This window comes from Nicotiana sylvestris, chromosome 5 (genome assembly GCF_000393655.2).
Source record: "Nicotiana sylvestris chromosome 5, ASM39365v2, whole genome shotgun sequence".
Classification (NCBI taxonomy): Eukaryota; Viridiplantae; Streptophyta; class Magnoliopsida; order Solanales; family Solanaceae; genus Nicotiana; species Nicotiana sylvestris.
In genome coordinates, this window is record NC_091061.1 from 178,550,680 (window position 1) to 178,564,304 (window position 13,625).

Consider the following 13,625-nt stretch of genomic DNA (forward strand, 5'->3'; position numbering starts at 1 on the left):
AGTTTACAAGAAGAAAGCTTAAGTTGAATTAATTGATCGGACAGTGAAAAATGTGTAAACGACCACAGAATGGATTTTTGATGATTCCAATAGCTCCGTATGGTAATTTTAAACTTAGGACCATGCTCGAAAAATTATTTAGAAGTCTGTAGTTTAATTAGGTTTGAAATGGCTAAAACGAAAATTTAACTTTGGAAGTTTGACTAAGGGGTAGCCAAGGATAAATTCCATATGTCAAATACAATAACCTACTTCTAACCATCATGTTGCCAAGGATTCAGGTTGGCAACTTACTATGAAAAAAAAACTTGATGCACTAGAATCCAATCGCACTTGGGACATTGTTACTTTGCCCGAAGGAAAGAAGGCTTTGCCCTGCAAATGGATATATAAAGTGAAGTTAAAGTCATATGGATCCTTAGAAAGATTAAAGGCACGTCTTGTTATCAGAGGGGATACACAAAGGGAAGGTTTGTATTATACAGAAATGTTCTCGCCAGTAGTAAAAATGACAATGATTCAATTGGAAATTGTACCAATTGGATGTCAACAATGCCTTCTTACATGGCGATTTGGATGAAGAAGTTTACATGCGCTTTCCTCCAGGTTTAACTCCTCCTTCTGTTTCTCTTGTTTGTAGACTACGCAAGTCGTTGTATGGTCTTAAACAAGCATCTCGCCAATGGTACACTCATTTATATGTTGCTTTAGGTACAAGAGGTTTCAAGTCATCACTTAATGACTATTCCCTCTTTTTTAAGATCTCTGTTGTATTGGTCACTATCCTTGCAGTTTATGTCGACGATATCTTAATTACTAGGAGCAATGCCAAAGAAGTTGCAGACATTAAACATTTCTTGAACACTGAATTCAAAATCAAAGTTTTTGGTGAGGCACATTTTTTTTGGGATAAGAACTTGTACGCGAACAAAATGGATTAGTGGTTACACAACGGAAAATTGCTCTAGACCGCCTCACTGAGTTTGATTGCTTGGCTTCCAGACATGCTTCTTCTCCTCTTGATCCATCTCAAGTTCGCTTCTGAGTGTAGAACTCCCCTTTCTAATCCTACCATTTATCGTCGATTGATTGGAAAGCTTAATTTTTAACTAATACACGTCCAGATCTTGCTTTTGTTGTGCAGAAACTCAGTCAATGTATGCAAAAGCCTTGTACTGGTCATTATCAAGCATCACTTCATACTCTGCGATAAAGGTGTAAAGATCCAGGGCTTGGACTTTTTATGTCTCCAAATTCTTCTTTTCAGCTTGTTACCTATTGTGATTTCGATTGGGCTGCTTGTTCTGATTCTCGGTGTTTGGTTAGTGGATTTTTATTAAGCATGGGTGGTTCGCCAATTTCATGGAAATCGAAAAAGCAACAGGTTGTTGCCCTTTCCTCGGCCGAAGCAAAGTATAGATCAATGCGTTGATTGGTGGTTGAAATTGCCTGGGTAGTTCGCCTACTTCAAGATCTCACTGCTCCTCCATCTTTTCCTGTACCTTTGCAATATGATAACCAAGCAGCAATTCATATAGCAAAAAATCATGTCTTTCATGAACGAACTAAGCATATTGAGCTTGACTGCCATTTCATTCGTGAAAAATTGCTGGATGGATTGATTTCTCTATCTTTTGTTCCATCTTCATCTCAGATCGCTGATATCTTCACAAAAGCCCTCTCCGGGCCGCTTCACCGTTCTTTGATGGGCAAGTTGGGAGTCCGATCTGCAGTCTCCAACTTGAGGGGGTTGTTGCCGGAAAAAAATTACTTTGGCCCCGACAAGAAGTAGTGTTCAAACATAGGCTCAAAGTTGAGGAGACAACTCAAAGTGGATGAGACATTGGGACATAGGTTATGTACAATATGTTCTAACTTTATAATATAAAACTCCTTTTATTCCTCTTAAAGTGATGGGCACATGTATATGTAATGATGCACACAAATTGTAGCCAACGGTAATGGGTCCTTTTCTTTGTATAAATATAGGAATAGCATTATACATATCACACAAGAAATAGAAAAATATTTCCATACCATCTTTATTGAATTCCTTCATAGTGACTGTCTTTTATTGACAATCCAATCTGTTTCTATGGGATGTTTCACATATTACGAAATTGATTTTTGACTGTATGTAGATTATCAGTTGCATTTACTTTTTCATTTGCATCTGCGTAGAACATTATATGAAGCTCTCATAATTTATTTATTGGTGCTTCATACTGTTAAGCCTATCAAAAACATTTTGAGGAATGACATCAAAAAATCAACCCGATTCCGAGGATGGTAGATCAACCCAAGTATCACTCAATGATGTAGCTTCAATATGGACGCAGGTGGTTGGTGGCGCAAATAAAGGAAGAACCTACAATCTTGGATCACAAAATTCAGTAGGTCGTTCTACGACATTGTTGACTGGTGATGCGAGTTATTCGCAGAATCAGAAAGAGGTGAAAGAATTACAAAAAAAAGTTGAAGAGTTGAATGAGGAACGAAAAGAAGATCATGCAAATTTTAACAAATTGCAGAGTGTAATTGAGAAGCTTATGAGCATGCGTCAATATGATCCTTTGGAGAGGATGACAGGGATAATGAGTTTTAGTTTATTGTGGTTGTGGTGTTTGAGACGTTATTATTTGTTGTGGTTGGATGTTTGGACTTGGTAATATTTGCACATGACTTTGATCGTAATGTTTTAAATTAAATTGAATGGTGCTTGAATGTTTAACTTATGTTTGGTTGTTTGAGTTACAAATATTTATGTTTTCTATAATTGTTTGCATTTTATTGATTTGATTAGTTGAAATAGTGGATTAATTGGTTGGAACGGTGGATTGATTGGTTGAGAAGGTAGATTGATTGGTTGGCACGGTGGATTAATTGTTTAATTGATGTATATTTAAATTGGCAGGTGGTGATACTTTAAAACAACTGAAATTTGTCAAAAAATTCTCAGTTTTCCAACTGATTTCCGACCTCGATATTCTCAAAGTGCTTCAAAATTTTCCATATTTAGGACATCTGTTGTTGTAGTGAGAAAATTAAATAAAAAATAATATTAAATTAGATTTGCGACCGCAGTAGTGAGAAATATAAATAAATAATATTAAATTAATATTGCGACCACAGTAGTGGGAAAACTCAAATAAAATAAAAATACTTTATATTATTTGCGACCACCCCGGTGAGAAAGAATAAAGAAAATAATAACTATATACCGTTTGCGACCAAAGTAGTGGGAAAGTTAATATAGAATTAAAATTTAATTTAAATCGATTGTGACCGCGTCAGTCAGACAATTGGCGACATTTATTAGTCGTTTTTCTAATTTGACTTTGCAATCGCTGTAGTCACAAATTACGGACCGATTCAGTCACAAACTATTTCAGACCAACTATTTTGTGACTACGATTTTTTTTTTTAATTTAAAATGAACCCGAAGGCCCTTTTATTAAAAACCAAAAAGGGTATGTACATGATCAGGCCCAAAAGTGGCCTGATCCAAATAAATCAAGTGGAAATAGAAACATCAAAATAGAAACAACAAGAAAGAAAAATTTGAAAATTGTACTGTACATCTTCTTCAAGTAGAGAGCTTCCATATCAAAATGGAGCTTCTTGTGGTCAAACGTTCTTCCTCTCTAAGTCATTTTCCACACAACTGGAAGAAGGGAGAAGGGATAAAACTCGAAATCAATCTTCGTCAATCCACTATCCCCATTTCAGATTCAATTCATAGACCCTTGAAGAGCAACAAAACGAATACAAAAATATCAGGTAAGTCCCTGTTCTCCAACATTTACTCCTCTATTTGTTCCTCTTTCAACTATGATTCTGAGTGCCATGGTGTATATCAGAATTGAGACTTGTAGCTCATCAACATTTGAAGCTAACGCAATGAAATCTCATCGATGACCGCTAGGTAGCCAGCAACCCGTAAGCCTTCAATCTCTTTCTCTTTCTAGGCTTCAATGGGTTGAATCCCAAGAGAGATTAATACCACCATCCGAAGCCTAGATTAGGGAATTCGATCTCAAACTTGGTTTTTTTTTTTTTTTTTTTTTTGTAAATGCAGACTCATACTCTTAAGAACCAAGACAAGACAAAGAAACTTACTAGTGCTTCCTGCGTCCTGACTAGTCATTTTTGGACACCTCTAAGCTCTCACCAGGTGCAAATGCTCAAGTCATAAGAAATTTCTTCAGACGTTAGAATATACTAGAAAAGTTTAAAGAATTTTCTTGTACAGGTTCCTAAAGATTAGTCCGTTGCATATATCACACTACTAGTAACTTAACAATATTGAATTTATCCTGTAATGCTTCTTCTAATCTGAGGTGTTCCTATTTTATCCAAATTTAAAATCTTCCTGCCTTCAGAAGGAATCTCCAGAAAAGAATTAAACTGAAACTCACCTGCAAAATCAAAAACTAGGTTAGCAAAATAGTCAGCAAGCGTATTTCCTTCCCGAAGAGAATGTTGTACTCTTACTAACAAATTTCTCCTCAAACTTTGAATATAGTTAATATCTGTAACTACACTCCATGGGATTGCCCAATTCCCTTCCAAAATTTTTATCATAGCCAAAGAATCCGACTCTATAATTATCTGCTCCAATCCATTCTCCTTACAATACTGCAAACTCTCTCTAATTGCTCTAGCTTCTGCAATCAAATTAGTAGTATCAGGAAGCCTGAAACCCTTGGCCACAACCAGATTTCCTTCATGATCCCTAATACAAAATGCAGCTGAACTTGGTCCGGGATTGCCACGGGAAGCACCATCAGTATTACACTTTAGCCAATTGTTGGAGGGGGGATCCACCTTACAATCTTGAAACTATCTGACTCTGTAATTATTCAACTTATTTAAGATAAAAGACCAATTATTTACCTCGTATATATCCTTAAATCTAATTTTGATTACCTTCAACAGGATATCATTCACATTCCAGACCACCTTCCCAATAGAATAAGAACCTCCATGTAAAATCGTGTTCCTTCTCTTCCACAGAAACCACAAAATTACTATAGGAACAACCTGAAACACAAGCTTGAGTCTTGTATTTCCTGCAATAGTCCACCACTTTCTAATGACCTATTTTAGATTTAAGGTAGGACCCAATATTCCTGCACCTCTAGAAAACTGAGACCATACTGTAGCAGTTGTATCTCCCCTTAAAAATAAATGATCAATAGTCTCGATCCTCGGAATCGTACAACAATTGCAATTAAGAGAGATGGAAGAATTCCACGAATGCATTAGAGTTGCCACAGGAACTTTACCTAACCAAATTCTCCAAGCCAAGAAAGAGAACTTAAAAGGCAATCCTGTTACCCATAACTTCTTCAAATCTTCATTAATATCCTCCCTTTGCCTCAACAACTCCCAAGCAGTACTAACACTGAACTCTCCGGTACTAGTCTTTGTCCACCATGGTTTATCAGCTTTACTTTGTAGTTGAGTATACCTCATGTTGCTTCTAATGTGTTGCACTACATAATCAGGAACCACCTCCTCAAGAACTGAAAAATTCCATCCATCTTCAGTTAAAAAATCACTTATGTCCCTCATAGGGTAACAAGTGCAAAAATCTTATTGATGCAAATGTAATGGACCCAGGTTGGACCAATTATCATACCAAATCGTAGAAGATCCATTTTTAGGTTCCCACCACAAGTGATTCTCAATAAGAACTCGATTCTCAAGCATATGTTTCCAGACTTGTGACCCCCCTTTCCATAGAACTAGAGAAGGAATTTGCTTTTTGCAATATTTGTTCCATAGAAAGTTAGACCACAAATTATTTTGTGTCCTAAACCTCCACCATAATTTTGCATACAACGCCTTAGACACATGAAATATGGATCTAAATCCTAGGCCCCCTTCCTGCTTAGGGATGCACACTTTAACCCATTCAGACCAATGTTTACTTCTCCCTGACTCTTTAGTACTCCAAAAGAACTTGGCAAAGATCCTGTGCAATTCTTTAATAACACAAATAGGAGGAGTAATTGTTGATAACACATATACAGGAATACTCTGAAGAACACTTTTTAATAGCACTTCTTTGCCTCCATAAGATAACATTTTACCTTTCCAAACTTGAAGTTTTCCTTTGACTCTGTCTATCAACTCTGCATAGTGCTCTTTCCTTTTCCTTGTATGAGTAATAGGGCATCCTAAATATTTCATAGGAAAATAACCCCTATTCATCCCTATACACTGTTCAACTTGCAAAGAAATACCTGCTGCCACATTCTGATGCAAATAGAAAAAACTCTTTTCTTTGTTCACCATTTGGCCTGATTGCTTTTCATACTCCTGCAAAACTGTCATAATTTTTTCTAAAGAATACACTTGAGTTGAAGCAAAGATTATAGTATCGTCTGCATAGGCTAGGTAATTGAGGTTAGCACTCCACTTAGGCATACCATATCCCACATAATAAGGATCATCAAATAAAGAATTAAAAGCCCCGGATAGTACCTCAGAAGATAAGATAAATAGAGCTGGCGATAAAGGATCTCCCTGTTTAACTCCCCTTGTAGAATGAAAGAAACCATAAAAATGACCATTTAGTAACACAGAATAATAATTATTGGAAATTAATCTCCAAACCATATCAACAAATCTACCATCAAAACCCATCTTTTTCAGAACTTTCATCAAGAAGAACCATGAAACTCTGTCATATGCTTTAGCCATGTCCAGCTTAATAACGACATTTGCAGGTTTCCCTCTTTTAGAGATATCAGTTACCAACTATTGGGTAAGCAGAACATTTTCAATTATGCTTCTTCCTTTCACAAATCCAGACTGATTGGAAGAGATCAATCTAGTAAGAATACCTTCCAGTCTATCCAGAATAATTCTAGACAAAATCTTATTCACAAAATTACTCAGACTTATAGGTCTCATATCAGAAAATGTTTGAACATTAGCTTTCTTTGGAATGAGAACCAGATTAGAATGAGTAATAAATTTTGGAAGAGTATTACCATAGAAAAAGTCTTGCACCATATTTATAACGTCCACACCTACAATATCCCAGCACACATGAAAAAATCTTCCGCATAATCCATCAGGGCCACTAGAACTGTCTCCACTTAGTTTGAATACTGCTCGTTTAACCTCTTCACTTTCTGGGACAATACCCAATGCTTCATTCTCCTCTGCAGTAATGGATTCTGGTATGTGAGATAATAAGGAAAAGTCTGTTGCATCTCTATCCTAATGAAATTGTTGATCAAAATGAGACACTGCTTCAGCTGCAACATGTTCTTCTTCTTCAGCTGCAACATGTTCTTCTTCTTCTATCCATATTCCTTGGTCATTTTTAATTCTACTAACTTTCATTCTCTGCCTCCTGCCTTTTACTAGACTATGAAAAAATCTAGTATTTCTGTCGCCAACTTCAAACCACTCATACCCTGCCTTCTGTTGCCAATAAATTTCTTCAAAGTGAAGAAATTTATCATATTCAGCTTTAGCTCTTTGCATAGTCATTCTATTCTCAGCAGATGGATCTTCTTCAAACAACTTTTCCTTTATTTTAGCAATTTCCTCTCTGATGAGAAGTTGTTGAAAAATGTCCCCAAATGTTATCCTGCTCCACAAAGTAAGGGCTCTTTTTATCTTCTTTATCTTCCTTTTAAAATCAAGGAAAGGATTAGAAGAATAATCAGAATCCCAGTTCAACTTAACCACCTCCATAAATGTATCATGTTCAGTCCAAAATTTTAGAAACCTGAACGGTTTGCTATAAGATAAGGATCTGTCTTCGCAAGATAGAATCATAGGAGCATGATCAGACCCTGTTCTGGCCAAATGCTCAACTTCTAACTGAGGAAAAGAATTTAGAAAGTCAGAATTAATTAAAATTCTATCCAGTCTTTCAAATATACAATCATTTCCTGCCATTCTGTTCCACCAAGTGAATGGACTTCCTTTAAACTGGACTTGAGAAAGGTCACAAGATTCAATACAAGTCTTGAAGTCTTCATAATCTGCATCCAATACTGGCAATCCCCCAATCTTCTCTTCACTGTTTAGAACTACATTAAAATCTCCTCCTATTAACCATGAGTTGTTAAGCCCATTTGATATAGAGTAGATTTCATCCCACAACTCCAACCTCTGAGCTCCATCACACTTAGCATATACAATAGTTGAATAAAAACTAAAAGAAGTAGCCTGATTCTTCATCAAAACTGTGAGCTGTTGATCAGTATTACTCACTACTGTAGCATCAAAACCATGGTTTGCAAAAAACCAGATTTTTCCATTACAATTGTGAATAGCCCTTGGCATTTTTAACCTTAACTGTATCTGTTTATATATCTAACATGCTGAAAAGGTTCTAGTAAGGCAATGAAAGCAAAACGGTGATGATTATGCAACATTTGCACTCTCTGAAATGCATTTTGAGTTCTCACTGACCTAATATTCCATAGGAAAGTCTTCATAATCATCTAGCATATTGGGAAAACACCTGTCTCTTTGGTTGAACTCTAATAGGCTGCATTGCATCACCCTCCCCTTGTTTTTTACCCCTCCTGGCAGATTTAACAACTTTAGCAATTCTTGGGGATACATCAGCATCTTTGTATATTTGTTCTTCATTAGTGTCAAAATGTGGCATATTATCAATAGCTAAGACTTGCTCTGCATCATCTATTTCATCCCCACCTATTTTATGAATTATAATATCATGTAACACACCATTAGGAGATTCCGTTTGCACCATTACTACTAAAGAATCATCTGTTTGACATGCTAACGGTACTGCCGTTACTTTCCTGTTGCTATGGTCTTCCTCTTTAGAATACAAATCTGGTGTCTCTGTATAGTCTGATTGTAAAGCTGATAAGGCTGTCTCCTTACCACTGCTATCTTTTGAAGGATTTGTGTTGTGACACATATTTACCTTCATCAAGTCTTTTGCCACCTCTACTACCTCCTCAGGTAACCCACCTTCCAGATGCACGTTTTCCTTGCTCTTCAAATGGTCACTATTTTCAACTTGTTGCATATTTTGCTGAATATTTTCCTCTTGTACAGGAGACGCCTCCTCAACAGTATTGTTCAACACCTCCGCAGAACTTGAAGCTAAAGCTACCCCTTGATCACTACGGCCAAAAGATTTTGTCACCCACTCTTTTGCCGAGATTCTCTTCTCTGCCTCTCTTTTATTTTGTGTTTCAATTGGCTGTACTGCATTTTGTTCTATCTCAGCTGCTGCATCATTATATTCTTCATGTTCAAGGGCTTGAAACTTGTTTTCAACTATGGTAGGATTGGTTTTATCTCTACTGGCAATATTTCTATTGTCTCTAACCACATTCCAATTGCCAGGATCCCCAACCACCCTACCACTAGATAAAACCTTAGCTTTCTCCTTCAGAATCCTTTGTGCCTGCTTGGTATAATTCTCCCTCTCCTCCAGTTTCTTGTCTACAAAATGATCATCTTTGCTTCTAGCATTAAGAACTCTGCAATTGAATTTATCATGTCCTTGCATTTTGCATTCAAGGCAGTACTTTGGGACATAGTCATATTGTATTTCAATCACATTAGATCTTATTTCCCCTGTATCTTCATTCTCGATGTTCATATGCACAACTTTAGGAAAAGCTCCTTTAAGATCTACTAACACCTTCACACGTGCACAACTTGGTCTTGTTTTATTTATAGTGGCTTGATCCAATTGAATAGGCTTTCCAACTGCCGATGCCAAAGAAAAAAGGCATTCTTTGACAAAGAAAGTTGGAAGCAAATTAGGAAAAGAGATCCATGCCATGGCTAAAGAAGTTTCTTCATTCACTCTGAACCTAGAATCATAAATCAAAGTGCGCATCAAATAAGAATACCCATCCTTGCACGTGATATAGAAAGCCCCCTTTGAAACTAGGTTAACGAAGTCTTCCTGAAGAGAAAGACGAATCAAAATGTGTTTGCTACGAAATAAGCCAATTTGACATCCACCTTTCACTCCACATTGTTGAGGAATAATTTTCCTCAATTCCTCCAGATCTGACCAGTCATAGGTAAATTTCCCAACTACTGCGAATTCTAATCTTTCAATTTGATTCATTTGTTCACCTCCTCCTCAGTCCATTTAACATGGGGAATACCTTCTTGAATTGTGATATCTTTCCTTAACGACTCATAATCTTGATTTTGAACTCTAAGTTGTGTAATAGTATCAGCAAAAGATACCTCATTAGAGCTAGGGTTAGTTACTTTTGGGACACTGTCCAGTGATGATGGTAAAGGGGGGAAATCGGAGATGTAAGGCAAAGAACCACCCGTCGGTGGTGGCCGACCGCCGGCTAGATTTAGCATTAGGTAATGAAATTCTTTTGTAATGACTTGTGAGAAGATTAAAGAGATGTTGTCTTTTATTAAGTATTGGACGACTACGATTTTTAGGTCTGAATCTAGTAAGAAATTAGCATTTTTTTACCGCGTTCGGACCGTTTTGGCAGTCGAAAAATAGCCATTTTCTAGTAGTGATATATATAACTGAAACAGGACCCTTATAACTTTGAGGCTGATAGTGCTCATCGTGAATGCATTTCTACTTATCAGCAGTTTTTATATATATATAAAACTGAAACAGGACCCTTATAACTCTGAGGCTGAGAGTGCTCATCGTGAATGCATTTCTACTTATTAGCAGTTTATTTTTATAGGAAAAATGCATAAGTAACCCCCTGACCTATACCCGAAATCCCAATTATACATTTTTTCTTTGCGGGAATTCTATTACCTCCCTAAGTTTATTTTAAATGGAATTATTTGCACCCTTAACACTGACGTGGCAGAGTGTGTGATTTTCAGATTATTTTTTATTCTTTTTTACCATTTTTTCTTACTTTTTTTCCTTTTCCTTTTTCTTTGTCTTTTTCCTTTTACTTTTTTTCCACTTTTTTCTCTAATTCCGGCGGATATTCATTCACCTGCGACTTTGTCTAACCGTTTTTCTTCGATTTTTTCTTTTCACACAAAAATTAAACTCTCAAAAAGATCTATTCATAAGCAAAGCAAAATACACTCAGAGTTGGGGGAAAAAGTTCATCATCGGAAAACCTTCCCACGCCGGGAAAAAATGATGTATTGAAATTTTAGCTGAAAAAAGTTTTCTCAACTTACATTCGTTTTTATTTCTTTTGCTCTTCCTCCCACACATAAATTACACTTTTTAAAAAAATTATATATATATATAACAAAACTCACTTAGATTGGGATAAAAATCTGTCGCCGGAAAAAAACATTCGCCGGAAAAAATGGTGTTTGTGAAATTCTGACGACCACCATTTTATGCCTCCGGTGACCAAAACCAAAAGAAAGAGAATGAAATAACAAAATAAAAATGAGAATAATAAGAAATAAGAAAAAATGATAAGAAAAAGAAGAAAGAATAAAAAAGTACTAAAAATACATGTGGGGGCGCGTGTAGCTCACCACTTGCCAAGAGTTTGGTTGTCAGCATTAAAGGTGCAAATAATTACATTTAAAATAAGTTTAGGGGGTAATAGGATTCCCTCAAAAAAAAAGTGTGTAGTTAGGAATTCGGGTATAGGTCAGGGGGTACTTATGTATTTTCCCTATTTTTATATTGGTTGGTATGTTTATAATAGTCAATTCATTTATGCATATTAGTTTATGATCTTGTGAGCTTAGAATACACCGATTATAAATCCCAAGGAGAGTGTAGTTGAGGTACTTTGTTTATATCTTTAGATATTGTTTCCTTAGAGCAAGTCAAATTCTCCTTTGGATGTCAAATGTTGGGTTACCAATTATGTTTCATGCTATGATAGGGAAATCTCTGTCCTTTCTGGATATTGTTGAGGTAATAGCTAGTGTGCTTTTACAACAACAACAATCCAGTATAATTCCACAAGTGGGGTCTGATGAGGGTAATGTCCTTATCGCTACCTTATGGTAATGTGTACGCATACCTTACCCCTACCCTAGGGTAGAGAGGCTGTTTTCAATAGACCCCCGACATCCTTCCCTCCAAGAACTTCCCACCTTGCTCTTGGTGACTCGAACTTACAACCTTTTCATTGGAAGTGAAAACTAGTTTGCTTTTAATGGATGAATTTACAGGTTCTGCATATTAGTGTTTTAGGACAGAAAAAGCAAAGTACAAGGACTTGAGACCTGTCCAGTCTCTCCAATTGAAAAATTAGATGTCATAATTGCATCTTACATCATTGAGGCAGCATATATTTCAATTCTTATTTGTGCAAACTATGAGATAGGTTGATTTTGACGTACAATGTTCTTTTATTTTAGACATATTATGTTAAATTTTGGGATTGTTCAACTCAAGTATCATGTTGAAGAACAGAACCCCCATGATACCACTGTAGCAGAAGAAGCAAAGAAGAAGAAGACATCAGCGTTACATTTGCTTTAGGCAGATGATTCAATCAAAGTGGAGCATGAAGTGGCAGCATAATAGCCCTTGATATTCAAATCAGTAGATCTAATCTTGACCGTTGGATTAGAAGACATAAACACATCTGGGCCATTCATTTATTAGTGTCATACACATGAGTGAGCACATGCTCACATTTGTATTAGTGCTGATGCACTAAAGTGAGTATGGACTCACATAATAAAAAAAAATTCTAGGAATATTATATGTACATTCTATGTATCTATAGTCTATAGATGTATATAGAAGCTACAGTAGTGAATATACAAAACAAGAGAAAAATTTTCTGCATCATCAACTCTTTTATTCTTTCATGGTATTTGAGCAGATCTCTGCTCTATCCTTGAACTTCATCTTCTAATCTTCTTCCTATTCCTCAACTTGTTCTATCACCATGACTGGAACAGATTCTTCAGTAGCATCTTCTCTTTCTGGATCAACAAGTCAAGTAGTCAATCATGATGTCAATCATCCCTATTTTCTTCACTCTTCAGATGCTCCTGGGATGACTCTTGTGACCTCACCTTTTGATGGAAGAGGATTCCCAGGACGGAGAAGGTCAATACTGATTGCATTGTCAGCCAAAAACAAGCTGGCATTCATCAATGGGATTTGTGATGAACCTGCCTTGGATTCAAAGGATCATGCACAATGGAGTAGGTGCAATGACATGGTAACCTCATGGCTTTTAAATTCTCTAACTAAGGATATAGGAGACAGTGTAATCTATTCCAAATCTGCAAAAGAACTTTGGAATAGTCTTGAACATAGATTTGGACAATCCAATGGAGCCAAACTCTACCACCTACAAAAGAAAATTGCTAAGACAGTTTAGGGAAATAGCAGTATTGCAGGATACTTCACAACTCTGCAAAAGTTATGGGATGAGTTAGATTCCCTGAACTCACATCAGGTTGCACTTGTACTGTCATGGGCTGCTTTCCAGACATGCCCCATGACCCCTTGGTCGCGCCCCATGGCGGCCTAGCAAGCCTCACAATGCCTAGCGCCATGGTCGGCCCCGTGGTCTTGGCTGCGCCAAGTGACAAGCGCGCATGTGCCTCTGTCGCCCCACCGATGCCTCTCGCCAGCGCCCAAGGGCTGGCCAATGACAACAGCGCCGCGCGCCCTGACAATGCCGCGCGCGCAGATCCTGATGCCTCGCCAG

At 36.9% G+C, this 13,625-nt stretch overlaps 1 protein-coding gene across 1 annotated transcript; it reads left to right on the forward strand.

Moving 5' to 3' along the window:
• The first annotated feature begins 12,851 nt into the window (after positions 1 to 12,851).
• Positions 12,852 to 13,292, forward strand: LOC138869715 (uncharacterized). Its single transcript, XM_070147365.1, has one exon. It carries the CDS (start codon positions 12,852 to 12,854, stop codon positions 13,290 to 13,292), a length of 441 nt encoding a protein of 146 aa, XP_070003466.1.
• Positions 13,293 to 13,625: the final 333 nt, after the last annotated feature.

Bases quoted from the DNA above. Each gene is read 5' to 3' on its own strand.
- LOC138869715 (XM_070147365.1), top strand. From the start codon at position 12,852: ATGACTGGAACAGATTCTTCAGTAGCATCTTCTCTTTCTGGATCAACA.